Source organism: Drosophila rhopaloa, unplaced genomic scaffold (assembly GCF_018152115.1).
Source record: "Drosophila rhopaloa isolate 14029-0021.01 unplaced genomic scaffold, ASM1815211v1 contig_138, whole genome shotgun sequence".
In the NCBI taxonomy this organism is placed as follows: Eukaryota; Metazoa; Arthropoda; class Insecta; order Diptera; family Drosophilidae; genus Drosophila; species Drosophila rhopaloa.
The window spans coordinates 320,336-337,390 of record NW_025335015.1 but is presented as its reverse complement, the minus strand read 5'-3'; the positions used below and the strand labels follow the sequence as shown (position 1 = coordinate 337,390).

At 49.3% G+C, this 17,055-nt stretch overlaps 2 protein-coding genes across 2 annotated transcripts; one reads left to right on the top strand and one right to left on the bottom strand.

Annotated features, from left to right (window-relative positions):
* Positions 1 to 208: 208 nt before the first annotated feature.
* LOC123037131 lies at positions 209 to 3,052 on the top strand. The gene is made up of 3 exons (XM_044456627.1): positions 209 to 393; positions 476 to 660; positions 1,683 to 3,052. The coding sequence occupies exons 1-3, from the start codon at positions 209 to 211 to the stop codon at positions 3,050 to 3,052; spliced, it is 1,740 nt and encodes a 579-aa protein (XP_044312562.1).
* A 4,553-nt stretch (positions 3,053 to 7,605) lies between these two features.
* LOC123037130 (actin cytoskeleton-regulatory complex protein pan1-like) lies at positions 7,606 to 8,845 on the bottom strand. Its single transcript, XM_044456626.1, has 2 exons — positions 8,091 to 8,845; positions 7,606 to 8,038 (listed from the first exon to the last, which is right to left on the bottom strand). The coding sequence occupies exons 1-2, from the start codon at positions 8,843 to 8,845 to the stop codon at positions 7,606 to 7,608; spliced, it is 1,188 nt and encodes a 395-aa protein (XP_044312561.1).
* Between the last annotated feature and the right edge of the window lie 8,210 nt (positions 8,846 to 17,055).

Genomic DNA, 17,055 nt, shown 5'->3' with positions numbered 1-17,055 from the left:
CCGTTTATGTGCAAATAGACGCACATACATTCCGTTAGTTTTCGGTGGTCAAGAGTTTTGGTACAGCACGCCCTGCACAGTGGAATTTAATTATTTTACGGGTGATAAAAGCTGAAAATAATAAAATAAATTTATTAAAATGTCAACCGAAACAACTTTATCTGCTTCAGTTCAGGGAGTGAAGCATCTTAAATTGAAGGCTGAATCAATGCTTTCTAAGGCGAAATCCTCTGAGAAGGCCTTGACTGTTGAGAAGCTCCAGGCGATGAGTGAGGAAGAATTGGAGCTTCGTCTTAAGCTCTCAGAGGAGAATAAGGCTGCATTTGCCCAGGTCCATGACAGATTTTTAAGAGCTCATCATATCAATACAAATCATGCTAAATCGAGAATTGGGTAAGCGTCAACGTCCAGCACTTCGAAGTTCGACGCTCAGGCCAGAGCCATCTCTGGATTTCCATTCTGTGCCGGCTAAAAGATCTCATTTGCTTGAATTGAGATTGCCTGAATTTTCTGGTGGCTATACTGAATTTGTCGACTTTCAATCCATGTTCAAAGCTATCATCGACAATGACGTGGAGCTCACTAACATTGAGAAGCTGCAGCATTTAAAGTCTAGCCTGAAGGGTTGCGCCTTGGATACAGTGCGCTCATTAGAAATTTGTGACAGCAACTATGCTGTAGCCTTGGAGTTATTGAATATCCGTTTCAATAATAAGCGTCTAATTTTCCAATCCCATATAACTGCAATTTTGGGTCTCCCTAAAGTGGAAATGCGGTCCGCAGCGAAGCTGAGAGATATATCTGATAAAATAAATGCCAATCTACGTGCTCTTCAGTCAATGGGCTCGGTTGAGCAAATCTCAAATTGCATTCTGGTTCATGTTTTACTCCAAAAATTAGATAGCAAAACTCAGGCCAATTGGGAAGAATCTGCGGCTATTGATGAAATTCCTTCGATTGATCAATTTACTACATTTTTGTCCAAGCGTTGTCAAGAATTGGAAAATGTAGAGCATACTGTAGCATCGTACTCATATAGTTCACAATCAGGAAGAAGCTGCAACAAAAGCATTTTAATTGCCACTAACACTTTAGGAAATGGATGTGTTGTGTGCGGCAACAGTGGCCAATTAATTTATAGCTGTGGTCAATTCGCCAATTTGTCAGTGCGATTCGTATTCGAAAGGTGAAGGAATTAGCGCTCTGTCTTAATTGCTAAAAGAAGGGCCATCAAATGCGCAATTGTAAGTCAGGCTGCTGTAGAACTTGCAGGTCCAAGCATCACACCCTTTTGCACCTTGGCACTCAGTCGTCGACCCAGGTTATGCGAGCTCCAGCTGCAGAACAAAGTACGTCAATTGCAATTAATTCAAGCCCTTCTACCTCTTTGCTGGCTCAGAATTTGGATTCTGACATTGTCTTTCTTGCAACTGCTGTCATAAGCGTTCAAAGTCGATCAGGTGCTTGGATCCCATGCCGTGCGCTGCTAGACTCGGGATCTCAAGTCCACATTGTGACTTCCAGACTCGCTCACCAGTTGCAGTTGCATAAAACGAAGTCTACCGTTTCAGTTGCAGGTCTTGGAGATGCTCGATTTGACTCTGAAGGAGTTTCAGCTTGCGTCAAGTTAAAGTCGCACACTTCTGATTACTTCGCATGCCTATCTGCTCTTGTTGCTCCAGCGATTACCGGCAATCAACCCAGTTTGACCGTTAAACCCGATGGTTGGAAAATTCCCTCGAATATTCAGCTGGCCGATCCGGACTTCTATAGATCTCGGAGAAAAGATCTCCTTATTGGAGCAAGCATGTTCTTTGAGCTATTATCTGTAGGGCAGATTAAGTTGGCTGCTGGGTTATCCCTATTGCAGAAAACAAGGCTTGGTTGGATCGTTACAGGAGGTGGATCTTCTACTCTCAAGGCAACTGCATTACACGGCCAAGCTGTGCACCGTGAACTGGTTACTGCTGAAGTTCATATGGATGAATTAGTCCGTCGCTTTTGGGAAGTTGAGAGTTGTGGTGAAGGCGTGGTCACAGCCACCAAAGAAGAACTGGAGTGCGAAGCTCATTTCAAGACCAACTTTCGTCGTTTAGACTCTGGTGAATATTCCGTACGATTACCTGCGAAGAACACTCTAGAATTACTGGGTGAATCGTACAATCAAGCTTATTGTCGATTTCTCAATTTGGAGAGCAAGCTAGAGCGCAAGCCAGAAGTCAAGGTCCAATATTCGGCATTCATCCGTGAATATTTGCATTTGAAGCACATGTCGGTTGTGCCCATAAACTCCTTGAGTCTTTGCAAATATTTTCTGCCCCACCACTGCGTTTTCAAAGAAGACAGCACCACGACTAAATTGCGAGTCGTTTTTGATGGGTCTGCCAAAACGTCAAGTGGACATTCGCTGAACGAGGTTCTCATGGCAGGGTCTACCATTCAACAGAAGCTGTTCAACACGCTGTTACAGTTTCGGACTTTCCCAGTTGCATTGACTGGTGACATCTGCAAGATGTATCGGTGTGTTCGCGTGGCTGAACCCGATAGCTATCTTCAATGTATTCTTTGGCGTGACTCACCGGACCAGGTATTCAAGCTTGATACCGTGACCTATAGAACTAAGCCTGCAGCCTTTTTATCCGTTCGCGCGATGCATCAACTGGCGAATGATGAGAAGAGCACATTTCCAATCGGTTCTAAAATCATTTTGCGGGACTTTTACGTTGATGATCTGATCACAGGAGGCCAATCAACACAGGAAGTCCTCGAAATCATGTCTCAAACAACAAAATTGCTTGCACGAGGTGGCTTTAAGCTCAGGAAATGGTGTTCCAACGAGCGCGATGTCCTTGATAAAGTTCCTGACTCGGAAAACGAAACATTCCTGAAGTTTGACGACTTTACCAAGACACTGGGTCTTGCTTGGATCCTGCAGCGGATGTCTTTCGTTTCTCTTTTTCTCCCATACAGGTCTCTCCAAAGCCATGTAAACGGCTGGTGCTTTCCACAATTGCTCGCGTGTATGATCCGCTTGGTCTCATTGGTCCTGTAGTTGCCAATATTTTGCATCTATTTTTCTCAAAATCTCGTGTGGCACCTTTGAAGACTCTCACTGTTCCCAAATTAGAGTTGTGCGCTGCTTTCTTACTGGCTCAACTGATGCGGGACGTACGCAACATGAAGCTCTTCGATTGCCCTTTTTTTGCTGGTCAGATTCTGCTGTAGCTTTATCATGGATAAGCGATGAACCTTCACGTTTTCAAGTTTTTATTGCTAATCGAATATCTTTAATTCAAGAGCTATCCAGTGGCATGCATTGGCGCTATGTACCGACCGACTGCAATCCAGCCGACATCTTGTCAAGAGGTGCTTCCCCGAGCGAGCTTCTGGAATCTGCCCTTTGGTTCAGAGGCCTAGAATTTCTTCTTAAGGATCAGCGCGGTTGGCCCGAATCTTGTATGCCAGTGAAGACTTTTCCCGACCTCAGAAAGCGCATTGTGGTCGGCGTCGCTAAAGAAGTGGACCTATCTTCAAAATGCAAGTTCGTGAATTCTTGGCAAAAGATCACCCCCACTTTTGGATACGTATACAAATTTGTTCACCGCATAAGACGTCCTGGATGTAAAAATGGGCACTCAGATGCTTATCAGATGCATCCAAATGAGCAGCCTGGCTGATGACTACTGGAGGCTGCAGTCTAAGCGACAAATTACATCATCCAGCCCGTTGGCCTCACTTTCTCCATTCATCGATAGCTTTGGGCTGATGCGAGTTGGTGGCAGACTACAAAGTCCTTGGATTACAATGCGCAGCATCCTGTCACGAGTGCTATCATACTGGACCTGCATCGGAAAAACTTGCATTCTGGTCCGCGAACGCTGCTCGCTAGCATGCGTCTTCAATTTTGGCCGATAGGTGGCCGAAAAACAGTATCATCTGCAACGTCCAAGTGCGTCATATGCTTCCGAGCTAAACCACAATTATCTCAGCACTTAATGGCTGACCTACCTAAGGATCGTGTAGATGCAACATCAACGTTCATGGTTACTGGACTGGGTTTCTGCGGGCCATTTTGCTACAAAACCGGAGTTCGAAGCAAGGTGCCTGTGAAAACGTACGTCTGCGTTTTCATCTGTTTCGCGACGAAAGCGATCCACCTGGAGCTTGTTCAGGATCTTTCAACACAAGCGTTCTTGGGAGCATTGAAGCGGTTTATTCTCACCAGAGGCAAAGCTGCCCGGATATGGTCAGATAATGCTACGAACTTCGTTGGAGCTAAAAACGAACTGGCTGAGCTGAAAAATCTATTTCTGTCTGGCCCACACATTCGAGCTATAGAGGAATTCTGCCTAGAAGATTCAATTGAGTGGCGTTTTATTCCCCCACGTTCGCCTCACTTTGGAGGCCTCTGGGAGGCTGCAGTAAAAACGGCCAAATTTCATTTTTATACCTGTTACTCGTAGAGTAAAAGGGTATATTGTATTCGTGCAAAAGTATGTAACAGGTAGAAGGAAGCGTTTCCGACCCTATAAAGTATATATATTCTTGTTCAGGATCACTAGCCGAGTCGATCTAGCCATGTCCGTCTGTCCGTCTGTCTGTCTGTCTGTCCGTATGAACGCTGAGATCTCGGAAACTATAAAAGCTTGAAGATTGGCATTTTGCATGTAGATTTTAGGAGTTCCTACGCAGCGCAAGTTTGTTTCAAAATGGTGCCACGCCCCCTCTGACGCCCACAAGCCACAAGCTGTGGCCACAGTTTTGATGCTATTATGAAAATTTTAATTGATATGTATTTGTTTCGCCAATACCTATCGATTGGCCTAATAAAAGTTTGCCACGCCCACTCTAACGCCCAGAAACCTATTAAACGCTTAAGCCTGGCTAGGGCCTACATTTCCGCCCTTCAAGGCGCCATCTAACGGATGACTTTGGAACAGCTGGCCAAGGTGCTCAACAGAGTCAACGTTAATTCTCGATAAGGATTTCTATTAAAGGAAATTGCAATGGTTTTCATTTGTCAATACCGAACTATATCCCAAGAACTATGCAAATCAAATCAAGTTAGCCAAATTGGAGGTCTGAGTCAAACAATGGCGTATGTGTGTATGTATGTAAGCATATACATATGCAGGTATTTACATTGTACACAGTTGCAATTACCCGGCAAAGATAACTCCTTTCAAAGAAAGCTATTCGCTATACCCGTTACTCCTGTTGTGCAAACATTTAAACTTTAATATACATAATACTATTTAAGAATGTATGTCAATTTATTACAAGAAGGCATATTTATATTAAGTTGTTTAGCTGAGTAACGGGTATCTAATAGTCGAGGCACTCGACTATAGCGTTCTCTTTTGTTATCGTTCGGTTGGCCCATCTCTATTATCATTCGATGAATTGCGTACACTCGTTTGCCACATTGCAGCAATTATCAACTCACGACCTTTACTACCTCTTTCAGAGAATCCAGCAGACCTTGAGGTGCAAACTCCTGCACACTTTCTTGGCACAGTTCGGCTGGTGTTTTACTCTGAGCCTGACGTCACAAAGCTAAATTTAAATCTCTTGGACCGCTGGCAGAGAATTGCTTATTTTCAACAAATCTTCTGGTCACGGTGGCGTGAAGAGTATTTGACCCTGTTGCAGCAACGGTCAAAGTGGCGCATCCCCAAACCTGCGCTACAAGTCAACGATGTCGTGTAACGACCTGATTCTTTATTTCTGCTCGCTACGTAAACGTGCGGCTAGCTCAGAGAGGTTGTGAGTTCGTTCCACCAAATTTATATTGAGTGACCGCCCGTGACCAAAGGATAACGCCAGAAATGATTAGGTTGGTGCTGGTTTATTGACTCTCTAAAATATAGCCTTATTGCTATTATTCTGCTGCCCGTTGTCGCTGTCTCCTGCTGCGTTGCTCCTGGCTCGCTGCTCCTCTGCTCCCGGCGTGCTGCTGCGTCGCTCCTGGCTTACCGCTGTGTTGCTTCGGCTTGCTGCTCCGGGTGACTGAGATCGGTACGACTCCACCAAAACCCTGGATGTTATGCGAGCTTCCCTACCGGGGCCGGCAAGGTGTATCGCCTAGCAGGTGAACCGAAGTTACGCCTTATCGCCTAGCCACCTTTATCGCCTGGCTTCCGGAGTTCAGCCTGGACTTTGTCGGCAAGGTGTATCGCCTAGCAGGTAGAACAGAGTTCTCCCTTATCGCCTAGCCACCTTTATCGCCTGACACCGCGCAAGGACTCCCTAAGTTTGACTTTACCACGACCTAGCACCGTTGGATCTCAGCGTTGTAGCCTCAGCCTTGTAGACTTGTCGTCGTTCGGCGTCTCGACTTTGCGATCTTGATCCTTGGGCACTTCGGTTTCGATGTTTACTTATTCCGCGTTCACGCACTCGCTCTGATTCTCGCACTCGTACTGTGCCGAGCTGCGCTTGCGCCGTCCTTTTTATAGGCGCTGTATGTGCCGTTATTTCCCTCGGGTCCAAGGTCCACTGAGGTACCGTTAATTCCGCCAATTTACCGTATGACCCCGTTGCCCTTGCCGGGCGCGGGTCCAAGGTCCATCGAGGTACCGTTAATTCACGGTGTGTCCTCTTTAGGCGGGTCTAAAGTCCGCCAATTCATCGTATGACCTCGTTGCCCTTGCCATATGAGGGTCCAAGGTCCGAATGTTTCCCGTTTGACCTGGATGCCCTTTATTTCTCCGGCTTTCTCGCCTCCTTCGCTGTTGCTAGGCCGATCTCCTGCATCGGGATTTGTGGGGAGTTTATGACTCCTCACATTTCCCCCTTAATTCGGAAACGTAATGAAAGTGGTGACTTTCCCCGCCCTTTATGTTTAGACTACTCGAATTCCCCGCCTGACTTGTGTGTTAGATGTTCCCCAGACAGTTCCCCGACAGACCTTTAACCTTTCCCCAGACTGTTCTCCTAAAAGACTTCACCCGTACAGCTTCTTGAAATACTTGAACTTTCCCGCGACTGTTTCCCTAAAAGACTTTTCCATGCAGCTCCTTGAAAGATTATTTCCCCAGACTGTTTCCCCGTTCCCCAGACAGTTCCCCGTTCTCCAGACAGTTCCCAGTTCCCCAGATAGTTCCCAGTTCCCATTTCCCAGACAGTTCCCAGTTCCCAAGACAGTTCCCAGTTCCCCTGCGTGGAATTCGAATTTTCCCGCCCAGACATTTCCCCAAACTAAAAGTCACCATTTCGCTTTCCCTCGGTCCGGCAACTCCCTGGAATCTCACCACGATCGCGTTTATCGATTGTGGGTTCCAGTGTTGCCATCGTCGTTGCCTTTTCGTTGTCTTAAGTTGCCATTTGAATTCTTGAACATAGAAATAACCAATTTTGTTAACCCATCGATCGCAACTATCGATCGACCGCCTATCTCGGCGCCCCCGTCCCTATTTTCAATGTCCGGCAACCCGTTACCCCAAAATGTAAATAAACAAATCACTTTGCGTGTTACAACCATAAAAGGCCTTTTATTGGGCCCTCAAGACCCTTACTACTCCGCTTGCCACCCGGATGCGGTAGCGGACACCGTCTACAACCAAGAGTTTGGCCCAGCGGCTGTTACGGGCTCTCTCCCGCTGTCTACTGGCCTCGGCTGCCACCCTGGACGGCCACTCTTCCTCGGCCATCTCCTGCCAGGGGCTGCTGTCCGCCGAATGCTGGCGGCTCACTGTCGGCCTGGCGGGTGGGGACCGCGGCTCCGGGCACGATGTCAGCCTGGCGATTTTGGGCGGCCGCGCGGCTGGCCCTCCTGATGCTGGCCACACCCAGGGCCCCTTCTCCCAGCACTCCGGCTCCCCACCGAGCCGTTTTGCTGGCGACGGCGACGGCGTTGGCACCCACGGCGGCGGTGGAGGCGGCGGTGTCTCCGCTCCGTGCCGTGGTGCCTGGAATGGCCGTGGTGCCTGCGGCGGTGACGGTGGTGGCGGTAGCGGTGTTGCAGCCCGAGGCGGCGACGGTGGTGGCGGTGGTGGTGCTGCGGCCCGAGGCGGCGACGGTGGTGGCGGTGGTGGTGCTGCGGCCCGAGGCGGCGACGGTGGTGGGGCGGTCTGCGGCCCGAGGAGGACGGTGGTGGCGGTGGGGGTGCGGCCGAGGCGGCGACGGTGGTGGCGGTGGGTGCTGTCCCGGGGCGCGACGGCGGTGGTGGCGGTTGCGACAGCGATGGCGAAGGCGGTGGAGGCGCTTGCAGCGGCGGCTGTTCCGGAGGGCCTGGCCGTGCCCAGATTTCTGCCTCTTCAGCCTCAGCCTCATCCAGCCGCTTCTGCCACTCCCTGGCTGCTGCGGCTGCCCGTGCCACCGCCCGCTGCGCGAACACTCGCCGCACCACTTCTGCCCGGGTTGCGAGTATACGCATTGCCTCCTCCGGGCGGCCTGATGGCGCTGCGTCGCCCAACCGGATCCGCCCGAATCCGGCTGCGGCCCTTCTTATGCGGCGGAATGCCATCCGGGCCTTTGCCGCCCGACGGGGCTCGTCCTCCTCGTCCGAGGAGACCTCCGGACTCACCGTCTCCGTCCCGGTGTCCTCCTGGGCTTCCTCCTCCTCCTCCTCGGACGAGGACAGGCTGATGGTCGGCACCTCAGCCTCCTGCCCTGCCGACCGTACGCCGGCCTCCTCCTCCTCCTCCAGCTCCACGTCGGTGATCCGACCTTCGTCCTCCGTTTCTGGGTTCGGCGACGGGGACCGCGACACCAGGGGGGACGCCAGCAGCTGGAGTGCGGAACCTGAGTCCCGCCTCCATCTCGCCACTGGCTGTTGCCCGGTGCTGCCTCCCCGCCCCTCTCCCCTCATGATTTGGCTGTTGCTGCTGCTGCGTGCTGGCATCTTGGCGACCTGATTTGAATAGGCCCGTCTTGTGGCGCTCGCGCGCTGACGAAACCTCGGTTGCCCATGTCTCCGGTTCCGTTATCCGCGGCGGCCTTTGGACTTTCCCTTGCTACGGGCTCCGACGGGTCCCTGCTTTGGTATGCGTTACCCGGTAACGGTATCCGCATCCTAAGCCCCTCCCTCTCCCGCTCTCGCGCTCCTATTGCATCTGTGTGAGTTCGATACTGTGTATCGTCCTCTCCCTCTCTTCGGAGTCACAGTGCGCCCTTGCTAAGTCCGACTCCGATCCTTTGTTTTGGCCATCAATTACTTGTTTTTTTAATTGGCTAATGTGGGCGGTTTTTTCTTTGCCAGAATTTTCGTGCCGCAACTTGCATATCACTGGCGAATTAAAATTTATTATCTTAAACGGCCCATCGTACTTTGGTGCCAATTTTGCGGCGAATCCTTCTGCAGCCTTGGACAGATGGTGTTCCTTAGCCCAGACTGTGTCCCCGATGTTTGGCTTCCATGGGCGTCTACGGAGATTGTAATGGCGTGCCTGATCCTGCGCTGCCTTTTCCATATTTCTCCTCACCAGCTCGAAGATTTCTTTTAGCTTCTTGGCGTTCTCGGCCGGAGTTTGCGTTTCCCTTCCTGTGCCGATTGTTCCTTCATCGTACAGTGCGCTGGGTAACCTAGGCTCTCTCCCTTGCGTAATAAAAGCCGGCGAATATCCTGTGGATTCGGCCACGCTCGTATTCACGGCCAACTGCAGTTCCGGCCACTTTTCGTCCCAAGTCCTCTGGTCTGCCCCTGTGAACTGGGCGATCATAGTTTTCACCGTCCTGTTGGCTCTCTCCGTCGGGTTTTCCTGGGGCGTGTACGGGGCCGTGAACTGGTGTCGGACGCCTAATTCACCCAGGAACTTTTTAAACGCCCTGCTGGTGAACTGAACGCCATTGTCTGTAATCAGTACCTTGGGCACGCCGTATCTTGCGAGGATCCGCTCGCGGATCGCCTTTTCCAGAGTTTCCGTCGTTGCCCTGCGCATTGGCACCATTTCGGTCCACTTGGAGAACCTATCTACCAGCACTAGCAGCATAGAATTCCCGTGTTTGGAGCGGGGCAGTGGTCCGACGAAATCTGCGCACACAGTGGCCCACGGCTCTTCCGGAACTTGGGTCAGCATTTTTCCGGCCGCCTGTAGTTGGCTTGGCTTGTATCGTAGGCAGCTGTCGCAGTTTTGCACATATTTCCTTATGTCGCGGTGCATTCCCGGCCAATGATATCTTGCGGCGACTCTGGCAATTGTTTTCCGACTGCCCATGTGGCCGGCTGTCGGTGAGTTGTGGTTCTCCGACATTACCCGCCGCCTGGACCCCGTTGGCACGCATAGCTTCCAAGACGTGACGTCCTCGTTGCCTGCTCTGTGTGGTATGTGGCGATATAGCTGGTCGGCTTCTGTCATGTAGTCTGGATATTTTTGGGGATTTTGGGAAATCTTGCTCCGCATATCCCTTATCCAGTTACACTCGCCGGTTTCCTTGTGCTGTTCCTGTGTTTTTACCCGTCGACACGTTTCTGGCAGTGGCTGTCGTGATAGTGCGTCTGCGACTATATTCAGCTGGCCCTTTCTGTACGCGATCTCGAAGTCATATTGCTGCAGTTCCAGCGCCCATCGTGCGATTCTTCCGGTTGGGCTCTCGATGCTATTCAACCACTTCAGTGCCATATGATCCGTGATCACTTTGAAGTGGTAGCCCTCCAAGTATGGCCTTAACTTGCGTATGGCCCACACAATTGCCAGGCATTCCTTCTCAGTCGCTGAGAAATTTCTCTCAGAACCATTTAGGGACCTACTGAAATACGAGATCACCCTCTCACCTTGGTCGGAATTCTGTGTGAGAATAGCACCGAGCCCGTAATCGCTGGCGTCGGTCTGCAGCACAAATGTCTTTGTGAAATCTGGGCATGCTAAGATTGGGTCTGCTATTAGCCTGGCCTTGACAGCTTCAAACGCCTGTTGATGGTCATCTGTCCATTCCCATTTTGTGCTTTTCCGGAGCAGGCTATTCAACGGATGCACCAACGTTGCAAAATCTGGCACAAAACGCCTGTACCACGACGCCACTCCCAAATATTGTCGTAACTCCTTAACGTTGGCCGGTGGTTTTATTAAGGCAATTGCCGACACCTTTTCTGGGTCTGTTCCGATGCCTTGGTCTGTTATGCGATGCCCCAAGTATTGCAGTTCCTTTCTAAAAAATTTGCATTTTTCCGCATTTACTTTCAGGTTGGCGGCCCTTAGTCACCTAAACACTTCCTTCAGGTTTTCCATATGCTCTTCGAGCGTTCGTCCGATGACGATAATGTCGTCCTGATACGCGAAGGCATGCGGCATCATTTCTGGTCCAATGACTTGATCCAATGCCCGCTGGAATGTTGCCGACGCGGAGTGTAGGCCAAATGGCATAACCTTCCATTGGAACAGGCCCTTCCCTGGTACAGTAAACGCCGTATACTGCCTGCTGTCTGCCTCCAAGGGGATCTGCCAGTAACCGTCCTTTAGATCGAGACTGCTGATGTACTTCGCCTCTCGCAGCTGGTCCAGGATGTAATTTATCATCGGCATCGGGTATGCGTCCTTTATGGACCTTGCATTTATTTGCCGGAAATCCACGCACAGCCTCCACTTTCCAGTCTTCTTTCTCACCATGACTATTGGTGAGCTGTAGGGACTCCTGGACGGCTCGATACATCCCTTTTCCAGCAGCTCGTCTACCTTGGCATTTATCTCACCCTGCATTTTTGGATTTTTAGGGTAATACCGTTGTTTGACTGGTTGGTCGTCCTTCATGGTGATCCTATGTACGGCCACGTTGGATGTACCATTTATTCCTTCCAGTTCGTCCAACTCGGCTTTTAAAAATCCCTCCACATCCTTTTCCGCAAATCTCTTGGGTGTTTCAACTATTGCCACTGACAGTTTTTCCTCCAGCCATCCTCCTCGTCTATTCTTTGCCGGTATCGACGCGCTGTGTCCTGCGCACTCGACTTCGGCCCCGATTCTGGTGAGGAAATTCCATCCCAACACCAGGGCGTCGATCAGTCCTGGTAAAATCAGCAGCTCCATTGAAATTGTTTTCGTTCCCAGTCCAATTTTGGTCTCGAGCTGTGATCTTATTTCTCCGCAGCGACCGTCTGCCATCCGTACTTGCCTTCTCGTGGGTCCGACCCTTCCTGCTGCCTGCAGCCTGTCCGCCAGCTCTTCGCTGATGAAACTCGCCGTGGCGCCGGTATCCACCGTGGCCTTAATCTTACTTTCACCTATGAGCCCCGTGGCGGACAGTTGCATTTCTTCCGCCTGCAGGTCGCCCATTAATTTCGAGAGGCAGCACCTTGCGATCCCTGGCCGCCCCTCGGAGGCTGGGGTCGCTGGGCGTTTCCCGACCCGGAACAGCATTGAACCGTCCGAACTCCTATTTTTCCGCATCGCCAGCAGAACGTAAGACGTTGGTTTCGGCATTCCTTCGCCCAGTGGTCTGGACCCCCGCATCTGCGGCAGGCCTGGGTAGGATTGGCCACGTATCCGCCGCGATTGTTTGCCTGTTCGTGGCCGCGCGGCGTACTTCGTGGTTGTGCGTCCGGGTCCTCCTGGCACCGCCTGCACACCGCACCCTGGTCTTGTCTTGGCCTTGGCACTGGGTGGCTCTGCCCTTGCTGCTTGCGGGGATTGTTTTCCAGCTCGAATTTCTCCCGCTGCTGGTCGAGCTCCTCAAATTCGTCAGCAAGCGCCATCAATGTCTCCAAATTTCGACATTCGTATGGGCGAACGAACATTCTGAGTGCCGGCGTGCTGTTCTCTTTTATCCTCTCCAGCGTTTCCTTGGTCGACATATTCAGTGGGCGCATCAGGGTCTGCATATCCACCATAAAGTCTTTGAAGCTCTCCCCGTAGGCTTGCTTCCTCTGTCTGACCTGATCCGCCAGCTTCGCCATGTATCCTCGGGGCAGAAAGAAATTTTGGAAGCTGTAGATGAAGTCTCCCCAGGTTTCCCAGTGCCGATTGTTGGCGATGAACCACTTCAAGGCTCTGTCTTGGAGCAGCTCCGGCATTGCTCGTGGGATCTGATTTATGTCGAGACCGTAAGTCACGACTGACCACTCTACTTGCTCCAAGAATTCCAGCGGCTTGTCGTTTCCGTCGTAGCGGAAATTCCACTCCCGGACCTGCTTGGCCACCTTCGCGTAGTCCTGCGTGTGCGTCCTGGAATTCTCCTTTCTTTCCCGGCTATTTTCCCGCTGCCGACTTGCGTGGCTTGCGATGCTCGACACATCCAAGCTTGCTATGAGGCCCTCGGCACTTGCGGTTGTGATTTTAAATTTTGGCGTGGGCATTTTCCGGAATTTCTTTTCCAGGCCCGTTACCAAATCGGCGATGTCTGGCTCCTCTGCCGTCTGGTCGACGAAGTCTCCCAGCGTCTTCCTCATCGAATCGACTGAGCCCTCCAGTTCAATTCCTAGAACTTGGCTCACCTCGTCGAAGTCTTCCTTCCTGAGATTATAAATCCAGGACTTCCCCATCTCGGAACTTTTGTTTCCTTGGTCAGGACAATCACTCTTGGGCGCCAGATGTAACGACCTGATTCTTTATTTCTGCTCGCTACGTAAACGTGCGGCTAGCTCAGAGAGGTTGTGAGTTTGTTCCACCAAATTTATATTGAGTGACCGCCCGTGACCAAAGGATAACGCCAGAAATGATTAGGATGGTGCTGGTTTATTGACTCTCTAAAATATAGCCTTATTGCTATTATTCTGCTGCCCGTTGTCGCTGTCTCCTGCAGCGTTGCTCCTGGCTCGCTGCTGCGTCGCTCTTGGCTTACCGCTGTATTGCTTCGGCTTGCTGCTCCGGGTGACTGAGATCGGTACGACTCCACCAAAACCCTGGATGTTATGCGAGCTTCCCTACCGGGGCCGGCAAGGTGTATCGCCTAGCAGGTGAACCGAAGTTACGCCTTATCGCCTAGTCACCTTTATCGCCTGGCTTCCGGAGTTCAGCCTGGACTTTGTCGGCAAGGTGTATCGCCTAGCAGGTAGAACAGAGTTCTCCCTTATCGCCTAGCCACCTTTATCGCCTGACACCGCGCAAGGACTCCCTAAGTTTGACTTTACCACGACCTAGCACCGTTGGATCTCAGCGTTGTAGCCTCAGCCTTGTAGACTTGTCGTCGTTCGGCGTCTCGACTTTGCGATCTTGATCCTTGGGCACTTCGGTTTCGATGTTTACTTATTCCGCGTTCACGCACTCGCTCTGATTCTCGCACTCGTACTGTGCCGAGCTGCGCTTGCGCCGTCCTTTTTATAGGCGCTGTATGTGCCGTTATTTCCCTCGGGTCCAAGGTCCACTGAGGTACCGTTAATTCACGGTGTGTCCTCTTTGGGCGGGTCCGAAGTCCGCCAATTTACCGTATGACCCCGTTGCCCTTGCCGGGCGCGGGTCCAAGGTCCATCGAGGTACCGTTAATTCACGGTGTGTCCTCTTTAGGCGGGTCCGAAGTCCGCCAATTCACCGTATGACCTCGTTGCCCTTGCCATATGAGGGTCCAAGGTCCGAATGTTTCCCGTTTGACCTGGATGCCCTTTATTTCTCCGGCTTTCTCGCCTCCTTCGCTGTTGCTAGGCCGATCTCCTGCATCGGGACTTGTGGGGAGTTTATGACTCCTCACAGTCGTCCTGGTTCAAAACGAGAACTTGCCTCCTCTTAAATGGGCATTAGCCAGGGTAATGGAATTGGTGCCTGGATCTGATGGAGTTGCTCGTGTGGCAGTAAAACGAACATCAACTGGAACCACTCGAAGAGCTGTCCGCAAGTTGTGCGTCCTGCCGAAGCAAGATCTGGTTGAAAGCCCTGGTCTTCCAACGGGGGGAGAATGTTCGGTCATGCCGCACCCCAAAATAATTCTTCAAATTGCACATATTTCCTTATGTCGCGGTGCATTCCCTGCCAATGGTATCTTGCTGCGACTCTGGCAATTGTCTTCCGACTGCCCATGTGTCCAGCTGTTGGTGAGTTGTGGTTCTCCGACATTACCCGTCACCTGGACCCCGTTGGCACGCACAGCTTCCATGATGTGACATCCTCGTTGCCCGCTCTGTGCGGTATGTGTCGATATAGCTGGTCGGCTTAGCTCAAAGAAGTTGGGTCGACTAAAATTGAATTTTCGAAAATTGAATAGCTTAATCGTTTGTCCATTTTTTTGCCCATGTTTGCCCATTTTTTAATTTTTTTTGCCCACCTTTAGTTTTCAAAATATGGAATCTTTGAAAATTTTCGAACATTTTTGAAAACATAAAAGTTGACTTTTTCAAATTTTTTTTTTTTAATCGCAAGAGAATCATTTGTTTACCTTTGCCCATCTTTTAGAATTTTGAAAATATTTATACTTTTGAAAATATTCGACTTTCATATTTACCTGAAGAAAAAAATGTTTGCCCACCCCCTAAAAATAGTTTTTTTCGAAAAAATAAAAGATGCCAATTTTTGCCCATCTCCTTAAATTTAAGAATTAAAAAAAAAAATCGTTTGCCCACCTCTTAAAAACAGTTAATTTTGACAAAAACGTTTGCCGACGGCTTAAACACCGGATTTTTTTAACAAAAAACGTTTGCCCACCCCTTAAAAATCATTTTTTTGAAAAAATAAAAGATGACCATTTTTGCCCATCTCCTGAAATTTAAGAATTAAAAAAAAAATCGTTTGCCCGCCTCTTAAAAATTGTTAATTTTAACAAAAAACGTTTGCCCACCCCTAAAATAAAGAAATTAACAACAAAAAAATGTAATAGGTATTATTTATTATTATTTATTGCGTCTTTTATTTATTGTAGGCTTAGTTTACTTTAGTTTAGGCTTATTTTACTTTAGTTTTAGCTTTAGTTCACTTTTGTATCCTCTTCTGTTCCGCTCTCATAACCAAGTGATCTCAATGCTCGCAGGCAGCTTGCTTTCAACCCCCGTTTTCGCAGAGAGGCGCTCTCTTGAGAGAGTAACATGCTCTCTCGAGAGAGCGTAACTCAAGGAATAGTGTGACTTATACTTATATACTTATATTTTTTTTTATTCGGACGTTGATGCACTATGATCAGCGCAAACTAGTGGCCCTTACGACACCAAGCAGTGCTTGTTACGCGCGGAGCCTAATAGGCGTTAAAACGAGATCGCGCAAAGTTAAAAAGCACAATATAGAAACGGACAGACTAAGATTAGAAATACGTACGAGACTAATACTAATACTAATTTTGTGCTAAGTAGGATAAAATTAATGCTTTTAGGCTTGGCAGAGAGTCGGTAGTAGAAATAATATGGTATAGTCTATTATAGTCGTTACACAGTACTCTAAACGGTTCATGCATATCAATGTTAGATCTACAAATATTTAATGTAAGAGGAACATAGTTCCTGGTAATTCTATTAGGCACGGAGAAGCTTATGCGACCCAGTAACTCGGGACTCTCCACATCCCCGTGAATAAGTTTATAGATAAAAGTTGTGCCAAGCATCGTTCTACGGTTTACTAAGGATGGTAGATTAATTAGGAGAAGTCTACTAGAGTAGGATGGTAAAATAAGGCTTGCATTCCAGTTAAGGCCCCGTAGAGCAAATAATAAAAAGTTCTTTTGCACAGACTCTATCCGGTCTATATGTACACCATACTGAGGACTCCAAACTGCTGAACAGTACTCCAGGATTGGACGGACTAGTGAAATGAACAGAGTCTTTGTAACATAGGGATCATTGAATTCCTTTGACCACCTTTTAATAAATCCAATCCCCTGGCTTTATTCACCATAGAAGTAATATGGTCACAAAACTTGAGTTTTGGGTCAAGGAGGACGCCACGCGTAATTCTATACAACGGGAAACCACCCAGCGTATACGTTGCATATTGTGGGTTCACCCAACACTTAGCGCTATTTAAATCCAAAAGATTTTCACAACACCATGTTTGAAAAGCATTTAGGTCATATTGTAAGTCTGAACTGCTAGAAATTTCGTTATATTGCAGGCATAACTTAACGTCATCTGCGTACATAAGAACACGCGACTTTGTCAAGACTAGAGGGAGATCGTTTATAAATAAAGTAAAAAGAAGTGGGCCAAGGTGGCTTCCTTGTGGGACGCCTGAAGTAACTCGGATCAAATCAGAGATCGAGTTTTTAAAGAGG

What these genes read in the sequence shown, in the direction of transcription:
- LOC123037131 (XM_044456627.1), top strand. Translation starts at nt 209, where the DNA reads ATGCTTTCTAAGGCGAAATCCTCTGAGAAGGCCTTGACTGTTGAGAAG. An exon ending in CATGCTAAATCGAGAATTGG is followed by an intron (nt 394 to 475) that starts GTAAGCGTCAAC and finishes GCCGGCTAAAAG; the next exon opens with ATCTCATTTGCTTGAATTGA. An exon ending in AGTGCGCTCATTAGAAATTT is followed by an intron (nt 661 to 1,682) that starts GTGACAGCAACT and finishes TTGTTGCTCCAG; the next exon opens with CGATTACCGGCAATCAACCC.
- LOC123037130 (XM_044456626.1), bottom strand. Translation starts at nt 8,845, where the DNA reads ATGCCAGCACGCAGCAGCAGCAACAGCCAAATCATGAGGGGAGAGGGG. An exon ending in GCACCCCCACCGCCACCACC is followed by an intron (nt 8,039 to 8,090) that starts GTCCTCCTCGGG and finishes CTCGGGCCGCAG; the next exon opens with CACCACCACCGCCACCACCG.